Raw genomic sequence first — 23298 nt, forward strand, 5'->3', positions numbered from 1 at the left:
TCGTTTTCTTTTCCATCCACTCCTGGAAATTACTCAAATCAAATTTCATACTTTTCCAAACTGCATAGGAACCGTCAACATAATAGTTCATTCAGCGGTTATCTGTCTATCGTTCGTTAAATTACATACAGATTTCTGCTCATTCAGATACAGATGAAGAGGAACGGTAAGATTTATTTAAATGCAACAGCAAAAGAATGATTGTAAGAATTTGTCGTACCAGTCTGTGCTGCATCTCTTTACCAATAGTGAAGCTGTGGGTTGAAGTTACTTCAAAACAGAAATACATATATACTATGACTTTAAGTTTCTAAGCGATTTTGTTGATAAGTCGCAGGACAGCGATGACAATAAGTTCTGAGTTTCAGTGATTCTGTATGCGACTGTGCATGCGATCTGAATGTGATATACGAGCATAACAGCTGTTTGCGTATTTAAACCACAAGCAGTTTAGAACGCAAATCACTTGTACAGAAACAGATTAAAATGTGAATTCCCGCGATCAACATTGATCCATATGGCATAACTGTGGATCCAATCAGGAACAGAAAATGAGAAGGATTTTAATTACGCTCTTGCGGGTTGAGCCGATGGGGTTTAGTGTGTGAGCTGGCTGGGACTAAATCTGTGCTGCGGCATGGCTCTGGCTTGCTGAAGCGGCCTGATGCTGGAGAAAGGCCCATTCCTTCGCTGGAAGAGGCGGCATTGCCCGAGATTCGAGCTTGGTGCTCTACTGCCTTGTTGTCCATTTCTCTATGGCAGGAATGATTGAATGGGCCAGACTAGGGAAATACACGGAAGGAGATCGCAGTGACGACCGCAGTGACAAGGGTAGGCCTCTGGGTCTTGGCATGCTCTTAGTAAGGCCAGAGGATAGTGGCAAAGATTCCTTGAGGACGAAAGATTCTTCATCGGATGCAAAGAGATTGACCTCCGGACATGTTGGGAACCTAGGGCAGGCCAGATGCTGAAAAAACTGGCGAGGAATATGAGTGAGTCGGCTGTGTTTATATATAGGCCTTCACTCGTGCTGATTGGGTAGATATGTTTAATACTGATTGTTGACAGCTGGCTGAAATGACGCGATTTTTAGACGGGATTATTTGAACGTTGCTCCTCTCGAACTTTGTTAATAAAACATAATTTATAACATCTGACCTACATTAAACTGCATGATTCATAAAACGTCTCAGTTACGTATGTACCCCTTGTTCCCTGAAGGAGGGAACGAAGACGTACATCAGTAGTGACCGACAAATTGATATATCGCTAGAGAGCCCTATCAGCTTCGAGTGAACTAAAACAGGCCAATGGAGTTGGCGTGTGATATTTGCATAATGCGCACCGCCCCCGCCAGGTGGTATAAATAGGGGAGTAGATGCAATCGCACTCTGTTTTTCGCTGAGGAGACAACCTAGTCTGCACTGCAGCAAGGGTACAGAAACTGTGGTGACGGGACATTCCCTTCAGGGAACGAGGGTTACATACGTAACCGAGACGTTCCCTTTCAGTCGGTCATGTTCGACGTACGTCAGTAGTGACCGACGAATTGGGATCCCAAATAAAGCGCCACAGTTATGAACCCCTTCCAGTGCCCAGCGCAAGCTCTAGCCACCCGGCGCACCAATGGGACAGTCTACTGCTGTTCCGAATACCCACTAAGTAAACTAGACTACACTGGGGAAGCGAACCCAAAGGGGACGCTGTGGAGACCACTACCTACCCTGCAGGTAAGGAATTTACGTTGAGAATACACATATGGACTGGCCGTGGGCAGTATGCATATGGAGTCCCTGGGATGGCTCCACCTGGATAGGGGGAGACTCATCTGACAGGTGACAAAAGAGCTGGCTCTGCTAAGGGGAAGACACGGGCTCACCGTGGGGAGTTGTCCGTGGACAAATACACACATGGGACCACTCACGTGGAGGGGTCACGACATATGGCACCCAGCCAAATGTCAACGTCAGTGACAGAGGTTTGGCCTGCCATCAGACACTCTGCAATGTCTGAGCCGAAGGGGGAGGCGGAGGAACTCGACAGGGTTCGCCAAGCGGGGAACTAGACTGGAGTAAAAGGATGCACGTATCCGCCCCAGGAGGTGGGAGTGGCATTGCAAGCCGACACTAGAATGGGCTCTTCGCGTCTACCGGCTGCTGGAAGTGAGTACACTGGAAGATACCGGTTCTACACGAAGGCTATAGAATCTAGCGAACGTGTTAGGTGTCACCCAGCCCGCAGCTCTACAGATATCTGTCAGCGAAGCACCGTGCGCCAGCGCCCAGGAAGAGGCCACTCCTCTGGTGGAGTGGGCTCTCAACCCGAGCGGGCAAGGCACACCCTGGGATTCATACGCCAGGGTGATGGCATCCACTACCCAGTAGGCCATCCTCTGCTTGGAGACAGCCTTTCCCTTCTGCTGGCCTCCGTAACAAACAAAGAGCTGATCTGAGGTCCTGAACCTTTGCGTTCTGTCCACTTACAGGCACAGAGCGCAGACGGGACAGAGCAAAGCTAGGGCTGGGTCTGCCTCCTCCGAAGGCAGCGCTTGTAGGTTCACTACCTGATCTCTGAAGGGAGTGGTAGGAACCTTGGGCACATATCCAGGCCGGGGTCTCAGGATAACGTGAGAGTCACCGGGCCCGAATTCCAGGCACAATCCGTCAACCGAAAAGGCGTGCAGGTCCCCTACCCTCTTGAGCGAGGCCAATGCAACCAGGAGGACGGTCTTAAGGGACAGTACTTTTAACTCAGCTGATTGCAAAGGCTCGAAGGGATGACCCCGGAACCAGGGTGAGATCCCAAGAGGGTACAGAGGGAGGGCGAGGCAGATTTAGTCTCCTCACCCCCCTCAGGAACCTGACGATCAGATCGTGCTTCCTCAGCGATTTACCATCAACTGCATAGTGATGTGCGGCAATAGCGGCAACATACACCTTGAGGGTGAAGGGACCGCGCCAGCCAGCGGCCGTTGGACACAGCTGCATCGCAACGGACCGCTCGACCGGGGGAGTCCGCGTGTATCCCCTAGCCTCTCCGCCATCCAGGGTGGTGAAGGTGGACGAGGGGCCAGGTCTAGCACGAACACTACAGGGCGTCCACCAGGACCTGGTCACCTTATCATGCACCTCCGGGAAGAAAGGCATCGGGGTGGGACGCTGGGGAAGCTGATGCTCCCCTATTTATACCACCTGGCGGGGGCAGTGTGCATTATGCAAATATCGCACGCCAACTCCATTGGCCTGTTTTAGTTCACTCGAAGCTGATAGGGCTCTTTAGCGATATCCTAATTCGTCGGTCACTACTGACGTACGTCGAACGTGACCGACTGAAAGGGAACAGTCGTTATAAAAATAGTTGAGAACACAATGAATGATTGTGGTTATATACTGCTGTTAAGTACATTTTAACCAATAAGTTAATCTGCATTATGAAGGCTGAAAAAAGGGGTTTAGATTCGGAGTGGTAAAAACAGTGTCTCTTGGACATGGTGACAACACACTAGGACATCACAAAGTATTTACTATTTCAAAATAAGTATCTACTCGAGAGTATTCTGAAGCTTTCTGAAGTATTAGGCTTGTTCGAGATGCATCGGTGCTGCACAGGCCGCTCGGCGTATGACATCAAAGTACTGCGAGAGCGATCCAAAAGCATAAGGAGTCGTATGCTTTCCAAAACACTCTAGTGGTACTTTGACGTAATACGCCAACCGGTCTTCGCAGCACCGATTTATGATTTATGAAATAATGTTGCCAGTAATGCTTAAACCTACAACCTTATTTTAGATCTTTAACCCCTCAATCTCAACACTTCACTGATACTGGATTCATATCTGTTTACATGATGATTTATGTGATGTTTCTCCTGTCATTGGTTTGTCCTTTAGCACCAGCTGAGGGAGACGCAGAGGTCGATCCAGCAGAGGATCCAGCAGAGAGAGAAAGATCTTCAGCAGCTGAGAGAGGCTGTGGAGTCTCATAAGGTGAGTCTGGAGAAGAAGAGAAGTTTGAGAAGTCTAGGTAAGGACTCACTGAAGCTACTGTGTGACTGTGATGTGTGTCCTAACAGCGCTTTGCACAGACAGCAGTGGAGGACAGTGAGAGGATCTTCACTGAGCTCATCCGCTCCATTGAGAGAAGCCGCTCTGAGGCCACACAGCGGATCAGAGATCAGGAAAAGACTGCAGTGAGTCGAGCTGAAGGAAAACTGGAGCGACTGGAGCAGGAGATCAATGATCTGAGGAGGAGAGACGCTGAGCTGGAGCAGCTTTCACACACACAGGATCAGATCCATTTCCTGCAGGTAACAGAGATCTAGAAGAACAGGATCATAGACTTGAGCAAGAGACTCACAGAGAAACATTTCATGAGAGCAGAATGATCCGTTGACTGAAGTGTTGATCTGTGTGTTCGGTTATTATACAGTATAATCGCAGTTCAGCTCTAGAAATCTCTTATGAAACTTTTCCCTGACAAGATATATTAAGCTTCCAGACAACAACAGCTCAAAACTTCACTAAAATTTCACATATTTATTTTTTTTCTTTTTAACAACAATGTGAAATCAATTAACTTGATGGTACCAGTTTCACCCAGCTTGATTTCCCATCATCTGTTTACTTATCTTTTTATTTTTACTACAAATTTTGAGTAATATTTACCAAAATCCTTTTATAATTTTCATTAACACATGAATTTGACACATTCACACAATGAATTTGACAGTGAAGTCCTCAAACAGGAAGTGAGGTTGTATATTAGCAATGCTTCAGTGTATTTAAGCCACAAAACCTGACCTTGGGATTGTGTCCTAAGAGTCCTTGTGAATTTCAGAGCCACGAACTGCTCAAAAGTTATAAATAATGGTCAGTCTACTCATTGACTTTGAACTGCTTTTCCTGATCAAATCTACACAGCAAAATCCCCAGTTAATTCAACTCTGCTCAGAGTAGATATGGTCCCTCTCTAAATAGTGTTAAAGTAACACTGAAGCAGAGTTAAAGTTATTGAGATAATTAGGCGATTGATTAAGTGATGATTGAGCATTAGTGATGAACACCTGCTGTTAACAAGCAGAATCACTGAAGAAAAGAGAAACACAAGAACTACAACTGACTTCAGCCACAGCCTTAGATGAAATCAACTGAAGATAAAAGACATTAATGGCCTGTTGCATGAAGCTAGTTGAACAAACTCTGAGTTTCAGAGTAGGTTTAGAGTTGACAAATCCAGATAAATCCAAACTGGTTAAGATCAGGATCAGATGTTGCACAACGCTCAGTATAAACTTTCTCTGTCAACTCAGGTTTAATCCAGAGTTTGCGGTTAACTCTGAAGCGCGTGCACCTGAAAGCGTGACATGTGTGGCAAACAGCCAATCAAACGGAACATACAGAGCGTCCGTTTGATTCACTTTTAATGAGAGAGCCATGCAATTCACTTCTCTTCTGAAGATTAAGAGATCGTTATGAAAAATATCATGACATTAAATGCATTTACAAGGCAGGAATAAACACTGATGCAGTGAAAGTTTGAGAAGGCAACTGAAAGAAAATATCTGACTATATCAATGCATGTGAATCAAAGAAATATGCCTAATAATTTATAATGTAATAATTTATATTAGATTCACAAAGAGCTCAAATGAATACACATAAGCTTAATTTGTTTAAAAGCTTTATATATCAATGCATATTATATTTATATCAAAGTTAAATATTAATTGTCAAATCATATAATAGTTATATGAATATACTATTATATGAATTATACATAATTAATTCATATAATATAAATATAATAAATAATTAGCAGCAAAAGATGAGCAATTTTGTCTCTAAAATGTTTTCACTATAAACTGATTTAATTTGGAGCGAGAGATACAGGGGGAGTGGCTTTATTGCATCAGATACATGTCACTTTACTCACAGCTGATTGGTCCAGTTTGGGTTTGCAATCTCTAACCCAGAATAAAACCTGATGAGGAGCAAGTTAGCCGTGTAGCATAAGTTACCATAGCAATGAAACCCGCTAAAAACCAATCCACCTTCATAAGCCCGAAAAACCAGAGTTTGCTCAAACTAATCTTGAACTTACCTGGGTAACAACTGAAACCGGCTTTGTGCAACAGGCCATAAATCTCTCAACATCTGATTGAACAACCACACAAACAGCATTACCAGATTCACTTATTACTAATCAGATTCACTTCATTTTCACACGTCTACAGAAGTCCTTATTGAGAATCAACAGAGTTTTAGACGTTGTTGTCAGGGATTGCTCTGAGAATTTAGTAAGATCCAAGTGCAGCTTTATTAGGATATCCAGAATCATAGTACAATGCCAGGCAAGAGTCAAAACACAAGTAACCAGTTCATAAAACAAGAAAACAAAAACCAAACAGAAGTGCAGGTAACAATTACAAAACCTTGATGAAACTGACAGAAACAAACCGGATGACATGAGTGAAGACAGCTGTGTGCAATGATCAGTGATGAGTCCGGGACAAAGGATTATGAAAGATTGAGTCTGATATAGTGAGGCAACAGTCCGGGGTGGAGTGCCCTCTGGTGGCTAACAAAGGCACTCCACTGGGTGATCATGACAGTTGTTTTATTGGTCAAGAGGGAAAAAAAAGAAAACAAAAGAAAAAAATGATGCCACCATCATGAAGATCAGTGTTGGCTCTTGACCCTTGACTTTTTTCTCTGCAACAATGCATGATGTTGTAAGGTGAGGTCAGTGCTTTACAGTAAGCATATATTAGCTGCTTTTATATGATGATAAAGTTATTGTGGGCTGGCCTGATTGCATCCAAAGCAACTAGTCATGTGTTTTGTCATTTATACATTTTGGTTTTGCTTTACCTGTGAAACTACAGCATGGGGAGAAGATGTTGTGGCAAACAGCTATCTTGAACGACTTTAAAACCGTGTAGTGCATAAAAAATTTTGAACTACTGTATTCATCAAGAATTGGTGGGTCTGTGCAACAAAACCATCCCAAAAGTAGCGTAATCACAGCACAAGTGTAAAAGTAGCCCAATTCCAGACGTGGCAACAATGAGCCGAGCGTCCATACATGGCTAGCGGCTGTGTGACAGATGACAGCATGCATTTTAAAAAGAGAAAGGGATGCAGAAAAGTTGGGTTTCTATTGGGTTTTGACATGCTTCACTGCTGGCAGGTAAAATATAAATAAACTGCGTAATGTGACTTTTATATCGTTAGCAACTATTAGTTATCCTTGTTTGTTTTTTTAATGTTAAATGAAACGTTAACTGTGAAAATATATACATTCATATTTATACATTTACTCTGTATTTAAGTCTAAAGTACAGTACAGACAATTTAAAGTACAGTACAGACAAATATTGTATTTATGAAAAACTGACGTTTTGGACATCATGAATATTAGTAGGCCTACGGTTTGATTTAGATAATACATTTTGGTGAAACCGAGGGATTACTTACATTTGTATGTGAATTCACACAGATCTCCTGCTGTCACCGGCATCTGAACTGTGGGATAGAGTAGACCGCGAAGTGTCTTGAGATGGACGCTTCATTCCATTTTAACTCTGGGGAGTTTGCTGTGTACTCAACTCTGTGACGCCATTTATGCACTTGATCTGTTACATTTATTTTATTGCCAGATGTTTGATCATCCAAGTGTTTTCCTAGAAAGTTCACATATAGTGTTATATGGCACAATAATTCTGCTCAAAAGTTATAAATAATGGTCAATCTACTTGTTGACTTTGAACTGCTTTTTCTGATCAAATCTACTCAACCCTGCCATGTGACTCCATTGATGCACTTGATCTGTTACATTTAAGTTACTGCCAGATGTTTTCCTAGAAAGTTCACATATAGTGTAAGTGTCAAACGCTAGGTCTTTCAGCTCTAACATGATATAATGAACATGAGAAGAATGAAGCTGATGCTGTGAAAGTGCTGGATTGAGGAGAGTTACTAAAGATCAACAAGAGCTGCTCAAATCTGACAGTAGTGCAGGTTATTGTCTGAAGTGTGGAAGTGATGAGCTTTGATTTCTGTTTTCTGTAGAGTTTCCAGTCTCTCTCAGCTCCTCCTGAATCTACAGATGTAAATGAACATCCCTTCAGTTCTCTCTCCGCTTTTGATGTCGTGAGAGAATCTGTCCGTCAGCTGAGAGACAAACTGGAGGATTTCTGCAAAGAGGAGCTGAAGAAGATCTCTGACAGAGGTAAAGTCCTGGAGACTCATGTAAAAAATTTCATCCTAAAAGTGTGCGTACGCGGAAAAAGATTTTCCGTACGCACAAAAGTTTTCAGAATTCTAAAACCATGCATACGCCACAACCTGTGCAAAATTCCCTTTATAAAACCCAGTCAGAGGAAGATTGTGCGTACATGAATCTCCACCCCATCACGTCCCCGAAATAACCATATATGGAGCTTACGACGCCTAGTTTTACTATGCATTTCGTCATTTGCATATCATTTCCACAAATATTCCAATCCATGTGACACCATGTTTAATGGTACATTAAAGACATTAGGAAAATATGACTATAAATATCATCATATTACATTGCTAAAAAATCATTTTCTATCCTTGTCTTGTTTTAGAAAAAAATAAATCAGACTTGTAAAATACTGTTCAGATTGTTTTCAGTGAAGAGTTATTCTCATTCCTTTCCACTGCCAAACAGTATTTTTAATTGTTTTAAACAAATCAAATTAATGCATCAATTAATTAATGACAAAAAATTTTAAAAATAAAATGTGCATATCTTACCATTTCCTTCAAAATCTATCCTTCAAATACAATAGCATTTTTTTCATAATATTCGGAAGACCATGAAATGGAGTATCTTTAGACTACCGTCTGTCTGTGTACGACACCAGGAGCACACCTGATTTCAGCAGAGTTTGGACAGTACTGTGTACAGTAGCTACTCATCTTTTTATGGTCTAGAGCTCCCGTATGGTGCGCACATATTTACACAGTTTTTTTTTATTTATTTTTTTTATAAAAAAATCCCAGTAGGTGCATGGAAAATTGAGTACGCACATTTCAGTGCCTTTTTTGTGAGTATGCAATGTTCATATATCAGGCCCCTGGAGATTCATCTGCTCTCAGAAATGATCCTCCATCATCTCATATCATGTAGAAGATCATATTAGAAATGTCTTAGGAACAGATGCAGGATCATTTTCTCCTGACATGATAATCACACTCTTCATGTCTGTTGATTTCCACAGTCACTTTCACCAACATTGTTCCCAGAACCAGGAACGACTTCCTACAATGTAAGTCACTAAGAAAACAAGCAGAAAAACTCACTGAGTATGAAAAAAAAAAAAAAAAAAAACTTTTCAAGAGTTTCAAGAAAGAAAGTAACTGAAAACTCTTCTGGAAAAATTCCACTATGGATTTATCCTAAACAGGATTTTTTAACAAGTCTCTTTGGGGAAACATTTAAAGAAAGTTCAAGATCGCCAAAGTCTACAGCACTGAAAATAAGACCTACAATGCTTAAAAACTTTATAAATCAAATTATTACACTCATCATTGAATCAATTTAATGGATTCTGGCTGAATTGAAGACTTATTTTAAAAAAGAACCACACTGACCCCAAACATTTGAATGGTGTAAATATAATAATAGGCCTAATTATAATAAACACAATAATAACCAACATTAATATTCAGGGAAGACTGATTAAACCGGCCCAAAAAAAGGTTGAGAGCCACTGATGTAAATGATGATTTTCGCAGGTTTATCTGGTAAACTGTACTGAGACACTGATGATATATTTAACATAAAGAGTTTAGAAACATTAAAAGATCAGATTCATAATTCCTGATGTGTTTTATCTCCATCAGTTTCCCATCAGCTCAATCTGGATCTGAACACAATGAATAAACGCACACATCTGTCTGAGGGGAACAGAGTGATTACTGTCACTGACACAGTCCAGTCGTATCCTGATCATCCAGACAGATTTGATGTGTATCAGGTGTTGTGTAGAGAGAGTGTGTGTGGACGCTGTTACTGGGAGATTGAGAGGAGTGGTGTTGTGGATATATCAGTGTCATATAAGAGCATCAGCAGGAAGGGAGGGGGTTATGAGTGTGTGTTTGGACGTAATGATCAGTCCTGGGGTTTGAACTGCTCTTCAAACAGATACTCATTCAGACACAATAACATAGTGACTAAACTCCCAGTAAAGTCCATCATCAGTAGAATAGGAGTGTATGTGGATCACAGTGCAGGAACTCTGTCCTTCTACAGCGTCTCTGGAGACACAATGAGCCTCATCCACACAGTCCAGACCACATTCACTCAACCGCTCTATCCTGGGTTTGGTGTTGATTCTGGATCATCAGTGAAACTGTGTTGATGAATCAGAATAGACTGTAGAGAGATTCTACCCATAATGCTTTGAGCTCATGATGAATCAGTAACAGTGAGATGTTGTAGAGTCTCTTATTTTCTCTTCATTACATTAATACTACAGCTGAACTTCTGTCAGTGAAATAACATGTCAGAATAAATGTGTGTAATGAATCCTCACATAGACAGTAAGATCAGTGTGTGTGTGTGTGTGTGTGTGTGTAAATTAACTTTCAATTGAAATGATCACACAGGATTCATTCAAATGTATCATAATAAAAAATGTGATTTTTTTTTTGTAAAATTGATAAATGTCAATTTATTAATAAATGTAAAATATATAAACCCAGATCATGTGATCATACTGTAAACTCTTGATCAGTGTAAGTATGAGCACAATTATTATAATCTAATCCAGTTTACTTTAAATAAACCTCCTGAACAGAACTGAATTTACAGATCTGATGCTCTGAACAACTCTGAGAAAATATAAAAACAACAAGGATTGAGTCAATCATCATGAGTTCAATCCAGATAACTCAGAAATATATTAGGAATGAAAGAAGGAAAACTGTAAGCTGAACTCTGAAATGAGTCCAGATGAATCACATCATTACTGTAAATGTCAGAATTGTTGGAGTTTCTTTGTTCAGTGGTTCATGCTGCTTGTCCTGATCTAGAAAGTATCCTGACATGATAAAACCATGTTTTTCTACATGAACTGTGGTAATACCATGCTCTGAATTCATCATGTAGTGTTTTGTGAATAATATCAGTGTTTTCTTTCTATATCTGTCATGTGATCGTCCCGCTGCTGCTCTCAGTGCTGTAATGAACACAAATAATTCAATATATTAATATACTTCACTTTCATCACAGCAAAGAGAGTCAATGATGAAGTGTTTCAATAGAGGATGTCAAAAGAGCGACCCTTGTGATCTATACAATGACCTTTGACCTTCCTGAATGAAGAGCCAATCTAACTCGATTATGACTTGAAAAACGTAAATTAATATCTGTCTTTGGTCTGTTGTATTTGTCCTATTGTCTGTAATTCGCTTCTTTGTTCTTATTTTTAATAACAGAAATTAAATAACCAAAACTACATTGTGATACATCATTACTGCTAACGTTATCTGAATTAAAATGTCTTATATCTTGGAATAAGGTTTGTTTTGCCTATTAGACAAAATCTCACACTCATATATACAAAATTCAAGAGCATATACAGGTGCTGGTCATATAATTAGAATATCATCAAAAAGTTTGTTTTTCACTAATTCCATTCAAAAAATGAAACTTGTATATTATATTCATTCATTACACACAGACTGATATATTTCAAATGTTTATTTCTTTTAATTTTGATGAGTATAACTGACAACTAAGGAAAATCCCAAATTCAGTATCTCAGAAAATTAGAATATTACTTAAGACCAATACAAAGAAAGGATTTTTAGAAATCTTGGCCAACTGAAAAGTATGAACATGAAAAGTATGAGCATGTACAGCACTCAATACTTAGTTGGGGCTCCTTTTGCCTGAATTACTGCAGCAATGCGGCGTGGCATGGAGTCGATCAGTCTGTGGCACTGCTCAGGTGTTATAAGAGCCCAGGTTGCTCTGATAGTGGCCTTCAGCTCTTCTGCATTGTTGGGTCTGGCATATCGCATCTTCCTCTTCACAATACCCCATAGATTTTCTATGGTGTTAAGGTCAGGCGAGTTTGCTGGCCAATTAAGAACAGGGATACCATGGTCCTTAAACCAGGTACTGGTAGCTTTGGCACTGTGTGCAGGTGCCAAGTCCTGTTGGAAAATGAAATCTGCATCTCCATAAAGTTGGTCAGCAGCAGGAAGCATGAAGTGCTCTAAAACTTCCTGGTATACGGCTGCATTGACCTTGGACCTCAGAAAACACAGTGGACCAACACCAGCAGATGACATGGCACCCCAAACCATCATTGACTGTGGAAACTTTACACTGGACCTCAAGCAATGTGGATTGTGTGCCTCTCCTCTCTTCCTCCAGACTCTGGGACCCTGATTTCCAAAGGAAATGCAAAATTTACTTTCATCAGAGAACATAACTTTGGACCGCTCAGCAGCAGTCCAGTCCTTTTTGTCTTTAGCCCAGGCGAGACGCTTCTGACGCTGTCTGTTGTTCAAGAGTGGCTTGACACAAGGAATGCGACAGCTGAAACCCATGTCTTGCATACGTCTGTGCGTAGTGGTTCTTGAAGCACTGACTCCAGCTGCAGTCCACTCTTTGTGAATCTCCCCCACATTTTTGAATGGGTTTTGTTTCAAAGTCCTCTCCAGGGTGCGGTTATCCCTATTGCTTGTACACTTTTTTTCTACCACATCTTTTCCTTCCCTTCGCCTCTCTATTAATGTGCTTGGACACAGAGCTCTGTGAACAGCCAGCCTCTTTTGCAATGACCTTTTGTGTCTTGCCCTCCTTGTGCAAGGTGTCAATGGTCGTCTTTTGGACAACTGTCAAGTCAGCAGTCTTCCCCATGATTGTGTAGCCTACAGAACTAGACTGAGAGACCATTTAAAGGCCTTTGCAGGTGTTTTGAGTTAATTAGCTGATTAGAGTGTGGCACCAGGTGTCTTCAATATTGAACCTTTTCATAATATTCTAATTTTCTGAGATACTGAATTTGGGATTTTCCTTAGTTGTCAGTTATGATCATCAAAATTAAAAGAAATAAACATTTGAAATATATCAGTCTATGTGTAATGAATGAATATAATATACAAGTTTCACTTTTTGAATGGAATTAGTGAAATAAATCAACTTTTTGATGATATTCTAATTATATGACCAGCACCTGTGTGTATATATATATATATATATGGTCTGGTGATGTGACGTCATAAGGGTGCACCATGCTCCTGCATGTGTTGTGATTCGGCTGAAGAAGGTTTGTGTTTTTACTGATTTAAAGTGTTTTAATAAATAGAAACTGTGCACTCAATGTAATCGTTTTTACAAGCTGTGTACAATAAATTCACCATTTTTGAAATTAAAGTTGCAATGCTAAATTTAACATTAATGAATGTTATTTTTTGGGAGTAATGGCATCCACTCATGAGTAACAAAATAGGAACATCTCATTTCACTCCCTCTATTGTGAATCAGTTTATTGTAAACATGAATTCAGGTACTGGAAAGAAGCGATGTGAGAAATCTACCCTAGCTGACGTAGATAGTATTGAATATTACTAATGCCACGTACTATTTAGGATGGATAGTATGCACATTGAGACAGACTGAGTTTTTTGAAACATTGAGTCAATTGCTAAATTCACCGCACGCTGACGTCACCAGCTGCTCAAACAGTGTAAATGAACAAGATCAGCAAACACTAACATGTGTGATGACAACTTTTACAAACCAACTACTAATGTTTTCATGGAAGTGTAATCTATACTGCTTCTAAACAGTTAAACACACACACACACACCAAAAAAAGATGTGGGAAGTGTGTCAAGGGCACAGGTTTATGTTTTAAGGTGCTGTACTGTTTCTTCCAATCTTTTGCCATCAATTACTTCGAAATTTGACTTAGTAATTACTTTCTGATGTTGTTGTCGAATTTGTCTAACCCCAGTGCAATTTTAGGATGTGCTGTTCACATGTCTGATATTACTGATCTTCTCAGAAAAGAAGGAAGCAGACTGACTGCATTTGCTGTCTGAGCATTTCACTGGGAATCTGACTTGAGGGGGATTGTTAGTGTCTCTACTGTAGCAAAAAGAGCGCAGGTGTTATTTCAATTGCTGTTTATAATTTTTGAGAAGAAGGTCTGTCTAGCTTTACATAGTTCCACATTGAAAGCATCAAGGCTCTCTTTCTAGATATTATAGTTGATTTCAAGTTTTGTCTTTCGCCACATGCGCTCAGCTTTTCTGCATTGTCTTTTCATATTTTGTACTGCTGTTGAGTTTCTCCAAGGTGCTTTTTGTCTGCCACTTTTCCTGACTTTCACAGGAGCAAGATCATCTATTACACTCTTAACTTTTGAGTTAAAGCAATCAAGGAGAAAATCAAGAGTCCGCAGATATGCTTGGTGTTAAAGATGTAGCCTTTATAAATAGCACACTCATTTAAGCACCTCTTTTTGACAGAGACAGATCTAGCTTCAACAGTAGGAGAGATCAATATATGAAAGAAAATGGAGGGAAAAAAAATGAACTTAAATGATTTTAGCAAATGGCTGCAATATAACAAAGAGTGAAAAATTTAAGGGGGTCTGAATAATTTCCATACCCACTGTATATCCTAACGTGTTGCATTTCTTAATGTTATATTCTTCTTCTGTACTACTTAAAGTTATTGAAGAGAGTTATTAATCACAATAAGCCATGACCCAATGCTGTGCTTGAGTTGAGTGTGCGGCAAAAGCTTTTATTTTTGCATCAATGAGTTTTATTTATGTTTTATCTGTCTTAGAGCTGCCTTGCTTTATTACAGAAGACTGCCAGTCATGTTTGTAATGATCACAGTCAGCTTAAATGACAATAATATTGGGTTGACTAAAATGGGAAGAAAAAACAAAATAAATTCCCAAGTTTGCAATTAATTCAGTGAGATTTTTTTTCTAAACTGTCTACCACAGTCAAATAAGAAAAGTAACACAAAACAGTAAACTACAATCAAATCTATATATAGAATCAAAATTTGATTCAAAATCGAGAATCATGAGGTAACAAAAGATTCCCACCCATAATCGCTGTGATGCTTTCACAAACACTGTTTTTTTCAATGGGTTTATTTTGTTATTGAAAGGAAAATGTGCAGACTATTTTACATATCTCATCTAGACGCCACCTGGGATTTTATGTGAACCTCAAGGTTGCTTTATTTCTGCAAGTCTTTCCACAGTGACGGCTCATAAAAGGCTTCTTTCTGGTGTTATTACATTATTTCTAAGGTGATTCATGTCTGTGAAACTCATTTCACACTGAAGACATAAAACAGTTATTTCATACATGAACCCTGATGTGGTACTTGAGGGTCACTTTATATCTGAAAGTCTCTTCACAGTGACCGCATTTAAATGGTTTCTCTCCAGAGTGAATTCTCATGTGCCTGTCAAGGTTTCCTTTATGATTGAAACTTATTCCACATTGTTTGCAGGTGAAAGACTTCTCTACAGTGTGAATTTTCATGTGGTCTTCAAAGTGTCCTTTTTCATTGAAACTCTTTCCACACTGAAGGCACATATAGGGTTTCTCTCCAGAGTGAATTCTCAAGTGGACTTTAAAGTGTCCTTTTTCATTGAAACTCTTTCCACACTGAGGGCATGTATAAGGCTCTTCTCTGGTGTGAATGCTCATGTGCTTTTTAAGACTTCCTTTCAGAGTGAAACCTTTTCCACACTGTTGGCAGGTGAAAAGGCTCTCTGCAGTGTGAACTCTCATATGAGCATTAAGATTTCCTTTTCGGTTGAAACATTTTCCACACTGTTGGCAAGTGTAAAGCTTCTCTCCAGTGTGAACTACCATGTGGACTTCAAGGTTTCCATGTTGAGTGAATCTCTTTCCACACTGAGGGCAGGTGAAAGGCTTCTCTCCAATGTGAATTCTCATGTGCCTGTTAAGACTTCCTTTTTGAGTGAATCTCTTTCCACACTGTTGGCAGATGAAATGGCTCTCTCCAGTGTGAATTCTCAGGTGTTCTTTAAAGTGTCCTTTTTGAAAGAAACTCTTTCCACACTGAGTGCACATGTAGGGTTTCTCTCCAGTGTGATCTCTCATGTGGACTTTAAGGTTTACACGCTGATCAAAACCCTTTCCACACTGAGGGCATGTGTAAGGCTTCTCTCCAGTGTGAATTTTCATGTGTCTGTTAAGGCTTTTTTTCAGAGTGAAACTTATTTCACACTGATGACAGGTGAAACGTTTCTCTCCAGTGTGAATTCTCATGTGGTCTTTAAGGTTTCCTTTCTATTGAAACTCTTTCCACACTGTTGGCAAATGAAGTGACTTCTAGTTCCTGTCTTCTGAACTATTTTTTGTGAGGAAGTATTTTCAGGCTTTGAGCAACTAAAATATTTTTCCCCAGTTATGAAATCATGATGACTTTTATGTTGATCTTTCTCTTCCATTTCATTTAGTACTTCAGTCTCCTCTTTAAGTGCCATCAGGTCTAAAAATAAGACAATAAAGAATAAAACAAATAAATAAAAGTTAACCCCACTTTAATGGCACAAAGCAACAGACATCAAAACATTTGACACGTAAAGCATAAAAACCCACTTACGATAGATCTTATACCCACTAAGCTACTGAAAGGTGTTACATGAAGGCAGCAACACACGAAGCCGACACCGACGAACTAGTGGTGACGGAAGCAGACTGCGGGGTTGGCTCACATCGGCAGCGTCTGGGTCCAAAGTTGACCCGACACACCAAACCGACGCTCGACGGCCAAGTAGCACGTCCGTTCTGCACCTGCGTAAGATGAAATGCCTTTCCGTACCAGCAGGTGGCAGTAGCTGAACAGCCAATCAGAATGATCACGATGGCCCGACGGACTGACAAGCTCCGACCTGTCGAATCGGTCGGAAAAAGCAGACGAGGACCAACTTCAGCTGACGGTGCGAAACGGTAAGTAAACTTAGTCGGCCGACGAACAAAAACTAAGGCTTCTCGATATCGCAAAATTTTTAGAACGTGGCAGCTAAACACTTTATTTAAAAAGCCTAGTTTGACCCAGAAGATCTGGTTAATTATAGACTGATCTCAGTCCACTATTTGTTACATCTTCTATGGCAAAGGGTGATCAACCCTGTTTCTGGAGGGCACTGGCCGACCTCCAAAAATTGGACAGGGCACAGTGACCACAAATCAACATCTGCAAACTCCTTTTTCAAGGACAGATTGGACGCTTTCTGAAAATCGGGACTACCTAGATGACAGTTTGAAGCAGCTGCCTATCAGCCAACACCCCACCGAATTAAGTTAAAAGCCTTGACTTGGCTTTCTGATCAGCAATTACGAATGAAACAGTTACAGATTTCAAAAACAAAACAAATTATGATTACGATTAAAGCTACCTTTGATTACAATGTTTCGAAAAACTCACAGCAAATACTGCCAAGTCCAACATAGATACTGAGAGATGCATCACCGGCTTCTTTATATTTCCATGTTAAGCATGCAAGATGCTTATTTAATGATTTAATAAATTACTGCATGTAATACTTAATGTGTTTAATAATGTATGGCATGAATGCTAGTTCTCATAACGCCTGATTTCACCAGTGGATTTAAAGAAACTACATTACTGGATATGCACTTTCTAATATTTCGAATGAATGCAAGCACTGGCATTTTGAAATATTTTAAATCAAAAGAATATTACAACACAAAAGGCAATAACATTTAATTATTATATTGTAAAAACATACACGGTAATAACTAATAATTTAAAACACTTCAAATGTATACTATAGAATCAGTGGCATTATGCAGGCATCTGTGTCTGACACATTTATGTATTTTTAGCAAAGTAGAATTATAAATATTTCTATTTTGGCATCATTGCCAAAATAAATAAACATGATTCAAAGAAAATTCAAATTAAACATGATTTATTTGTGATATAGTGCAAGAATATGGATTCAGTACTGCAATAAAATGCATTTTATGCAAAAGATGTTTTTTATATTTTATATTCCATTTTCAAAGTTAAGCTCAATCAACAGCATTTGTAGCAACATTGTTTCATAAAATAATAATAAATAAATAAAACTATCCTTTAAAAATAAAATTCTTGGTTACAGCTTGGCACATACAATGTAAGTGAATGGAATAAAATTTTGGAGGCTATAGTTTCAGCCGTAAAACACTGAACTGGACTTGATCCAAAAAGAAACAGTATGAACACAAAGAGGTCTGAGACCACATTACTATTTAAGTGGACCAAAAATGATCTGAGTTCTCTTTCAGGGTTCAGCTCTTGCTCCACTTCAGGGTGTCTCAGCTCAGTTCAAAGTGGACTCAGTGTGAAAACACTGCCCATGTTTATAACATTACTAATAAGAGCTGCACATTCTGACTACTAATGTTGAGTTCACTTTTGCATTCACATCCTTTTCTGTAAATGTAAGATGTGATGTTTTTGTTGTATATATCTGAATAATCTCATATAGGATGTGTTTGGTCGAGTTTTTCCGAAGCGCTTCAGTTTACTGGTGTTCATCCATTCTTCAGCTTCAGCTCAATCGGCAATGCCTGACATTACTGAATAAGATTGGATTGTTTTAAACAATCATATTAAATTTTAACTCTTTCCCTGCCAGTACTTTTTTTATCTCTTTTTTTTTCCAGCCGGTGCCAGCAATTTTGTTCATTTTCACCATTGGACATTTTAATAAGAAGCTTTGAGAATGAAACCAACCTGTTTGTTCCTCGGTTTCTTCTTGTTTCACTCTGAATTCTTTTTCAATCTTTATGTCTTCGCTCTCCTCTTTAATAAACTCCATCATTATAATAGTGGATCTCAGTCGCTTCACCAGGAGTTTTTCTGTGTGTTTGTCCTGTTTAAGAAGAGAATAATTAACAGAAAGAAAAATGAATCCAAAGTAAATATCTGGCTGTGTCTCAATCAGCTCTAGTTCAGCGCACTGGTGAGGGAGTCAGAATGAGAGTTAATGGACTTAAATGATCTGATTTACAAAAAAAAAAAACAACCTCAAAACTTGCAAAAAAAAAATATTAATAACTATGAATGCAATGAGTGATTTGCAGAATGCAAATCATACAAACTTTTTGTTATGATTTACATTTGCTTTTTATTGATTTGTAGAATATATTTAATACTACACTTTCATAAAAACATTTGCTATTGATTTGGTTTGTAAAAGTTGTCAGTGTTTGTTCTCATTCATTTACACTGTTTTGAGCAGCAGGTGACGTCAGCATGCGGCAATTCGAACCACTGAATCAGCTGACCACATTGATTGAAAAAAAGGATGGACTCTGCCTTTGAAATACATAATAACTAACAAGGTTACAGAAATTTCATTCAAATTATTACAAAAATTTCACCCTGTCAAAGTTTTTTTTTTAAAAGGTTTAAGTCAGTTAGACACAAGTTGTTCTTTCTGTGATGCCCATGATGAAACTGCTCTTCTGGGATTGTCCTCACACGGCTATGTTGGGTCGAATTTCCTCATTTTATTAACTGCAATGTTCTTCTGGGGTTTTCTTTGTTTTTTAAAGCTACAATTCATAATATGCTTTTTTCGGCAGATGTGCTTGACCATAGCAAAGCGAGAATAAAATCTCAACAAAAGAAACTCCATAACTATATGGATTAAGCGAACAAGTGCACTACTGTTACCGAATTACCCAGTGAATCATTGAAATTTCTCACCTGTCCAGCAGAAAAAAAGCCGTCTCTGCGTCTGTTTTAAACCCCTTCACACCACCTTTCAAAAGCCCTGCTGATATTTATTCTTGTTTTCGCACGCACCCGGTCGCTTTCCCTTTTTTGCTGTAGTCAACAGTTGTCAATGACGATTGTCGTTTCTAACTTTCTTTATTGCCATCAAAAATTACGAATTTAATTGCATTCCAGCTGAAAGATCCGCCACCAGCAGCATCCACACACACGATATAGCCTACTAGCCGGGACTCCTTCTTTATGTACACAGCACCAGAAGACCTGACATTATGGTGCAAAGACAAATTCGTATTTTCCACAGAAACCGGCCCAAACCACTCAAATTAGAACACTCAAAAACTCAAATTGGATCATTTTTAATCAAAGAAAGTTACGGACTGCAGCTTTAATATGGTCCATTCTACAGAATTGGTGCAAAGTCAGTTAGAAACGTCTGTATGCAAACAAATTTTGTATGTATGCAAATTGTATAATATCCACGGTAAGTATTTCTAGTAATTGTACAGTTAATTCCATATTGTATTTTCAAAAAGTTTTGGAATATTTTATTTTCTCCATAAATTTGTCTACCGAAACACAATAATAAATAATTTAATAAGAAAGGTCACATTGACCTATTAACATTTTGTTTACATCTACCTTGTAAATATATTTTTTGATATATATATATATTTAAAGTTTTCACAGGTAAATCAATAACAATTACAATTTTAACAATATTTCAAGTGTAATTTATGAGATTTGTTGTATTTTTAATCCAATCTTTCTTTGTAAAAGACATAAAGTTAATCATACTGATTTCAAAGTTAAAGGTTTAGTAGTTTGAAGATACATTAAACCAAACACTATCATAACATCTTGGTTGATAATTCAATATATTTAATATACTAAACATCCCATGTTTCAGTCATGACTGCACATGTTTGGTAGTGACAGCACCACATCACAGTACAGAATTTTAACTTGCATACTAAAACAATAAAAATGTGCATTATAAAAAAATTCAAATGACTTGCATAATTGTACTAAAAGTTATTTCCCCCAAATAAATTCGATACTTTTGAGTCTAGCTCAAAGATGATAATCGGCACATGGTTAGCTAGCACAGTTCTGAACAGTTGTACGCACATAACTAAATTTTATGGAATAACACTCAAAAAAGTTTGCTTAATTGCAGAAAAAGGTGTTTGTTATTGACATTCCTTAAAGTTACACACAAATTTTCAGACTTTTGAACACATTTAACTCAAAATGATGGTACCTATCTAATAGGAAAGAGAGGCTATGGGAGGAGGGAATATTACCTGATCAAAAATGTAGAAGTGTGTTAAAATCAGTCTCAGCCAATCGACTCAAACTTACAGGGTTTCGGTAGTGACATGAAAATGCGGGACACATTTTTAAATAAATAAAAAAAAATTATTTATTTTATATTAACTTCACTTTTTAAAAAAATCTAAAATATATATTTTAAAAAGGGGTTAGGGTTCAGTACAGCCATCTCCCAATTAAAAGTACCCAATAAATGATGATTTTATATCTTTAATAGATATAATAGCTTACTGATATTTTTAATATTTTGAGATTCAACAGATAATAGATGGATCTTAGTAAACATCTAAAATGTGAATACTTAATAGCTTTTTAAATGTGTTTTTTGGTTGTGGGACGGCAGTTTGCACCAATTCTGTAGAATGGCCCTTATACAAAAGCTAAATTTACTTTATTATTAATCTATTACTGCTCCTTGCAAAATCACAAAATTCACATTCACTACAGTAAATTCACTCATCAAATCCTTTATTCATTGTTTTTAGAAGTACATCCAGAACATTTTTAAACTTGTTTTAACTTTATTTCACTAAAGTTTATTGTTCTGTTTTTCTTGTTTATGTATAGGCTATGTGAACCGTGTATGCACATGTATGTATAAATGATCATTTGCTTTCATTATCATTTCATTGTACCTAACTTTCGCATTTTTACTATTTACTTGTATTTCTTGACATTAATAATAGTAATAATAATAATAAATAGAATAATTATATAATTATTATTAATTATAATAATAAAAAAAAAAGAATCACTGAATAATTTGTCGAAGCAATTGATTCAATTGACTCGGAGTTTAAAAAGCTCAGTTTCTCTCATCACTTCTTTCCAGTACCTGAATTCATGTTTAAGATAAACTCATTCACGTTACACGCTGCTTCCGTTACCCATTACTCCCAAAAATAACGTTCATTAATGTTAAATAAAACGTTCATTAATGTTAAATAAAAATAATGCATTGCAAAGTTACTTTTAGTAATGGTTAATTTATTGTACACAGCTTGTAAAAAAACGATTGAATTGACTGAACAGTTTGAATTGATTTAAACACTTTAAATGCGTAAAAACACAAACCTTTATTCAGGATGCAGGAGCGCGGCGCAGCCTTATGACGTCCCAACGCCACACCAAAATAAAAGTCCCATTCACACGCTGCTGTCTATATGCTGTATAGAAAGAAAAATGAGAAACTACCAATGAAAGAGTGTGATATTCTGTCCAGTAGACAAAACTGTAATGTTTGGGTGCAGAAAGAACAGACCCTCTGCTTTAAAAAAAAAATATATATATATATATTATTTTAGCTTCATGCATTCTTTTTGATCAAACCCTCGAATATGGGTAAGTTTCATTAAAAATAGCAACATTTTGAGTGAGAAAGTCATGTTTTTGTCAAAGATTAATGCTGTGTCCTAATTTGCATTCTATCCATCCTAAGTATTCAAAATTATAATTATTGTGTCCCAAATTGTAGTATGTTGAATGCCATTTGTGTCAGGTCAGTATATTAGATCCAAGCATTCAGTCTTAAGGTGACAGCAGCCTAAAATCAAACAACAAAAGATGTTAAATAAATGCATACATGTTAAATAAACCTACTGTACCTGAAAAATGTAGTTTATTTAATTTGTATCTCTATATATTTGTCCTACTGTTGGTACCACACAAAGTTTCAGTGAATTTTTTGTGTCCTGTTCATCCCGTCCCATATTCCGCCATGAGAAATCTGGTCACCCAATGTTATCCACATTATATTTCATCTGCAACAGCATTGTGAACTTTTAAATTCATCATTATATTCAAGTTGTATATGCATGAGGAGAGTCTTCGCATGAAAGACTGGCCATGCTGGTGACTGGCAGATCAACATGCGACTACATTGCTCTCTGTCTTGCTTTAACAGACAGACAACACTGCAAAATCAAGCTGTTATATTCATATATTTATTGTTCAACATTCCCAATTTTTCCTGATGCATGTCCTTAATTTAATTTCATATGTTGGTAATAATTCAGTGTTTATAATGCCAATACTTGATATTTTAAAGAATTTTAACCCAAACTGACTGGGTTTCTAGAGAGCAAAAAGGTTTTGTAAAAAAAGTGGAAGACTCTGCACGAAGAACATGAACACACTTTTTCTCCTTGTTTTCTTAGTG

General features: G+C 38.1%; 2 protein-coding genes across 2 annotated transcripts in view; one reads left to right on the forward strand and one right to left on the reverse strand.

Annotated features, from left to right (window-relative positions):
- The window catches only part of LOC127511452 (uncharacterized), a 332174-nt gene that overhangs the window by 284628 nt on the left and 24248 nt on the right, over positions 1-23298 (forward strand). The gene's annotated exons all lie outside the window — the stretch shown is intronic.
- On the reverse strand, positions 13832-22266 carry LOC127511227 (gastrula zinc finger protein XlCGF57.1-like). Its single transcript, XM_051891997.1, has 3 exons — positions 22215-22266; positions 18801-18939; positions 13832-16544 (listed from the first exon to the last, which is right to left on the reverse strand). The coding sequence occupies exon 3, from the start codon at positions 16319-16321 to the stop codon at positions 15380-15382; it is 942 nt and encodes a 313-aa protein (XP_051747957.1). The 5' UTR covers positions 16322-16544; positions 18801-18939; positions 22215-22266; the 3' UTR covers positions 13832-15379.

The sequence above is a fragment of the Ctenopharyngodon idella genome, chromosome 4 (genome assembly GCF_019924925.1).
Source record: "Ctenopharyngodon idella isolate HZGC_01 chromosome 4, HZGC01, whole genome shotgun sequence".
Taxonomy (NCBI): Eukaryota; Metazoa; Chordata; class Actinopteri; order Cypriniformes; family Xenocyprididae; genus Ctenopharyngodon; species Ctenopharyngodon idella.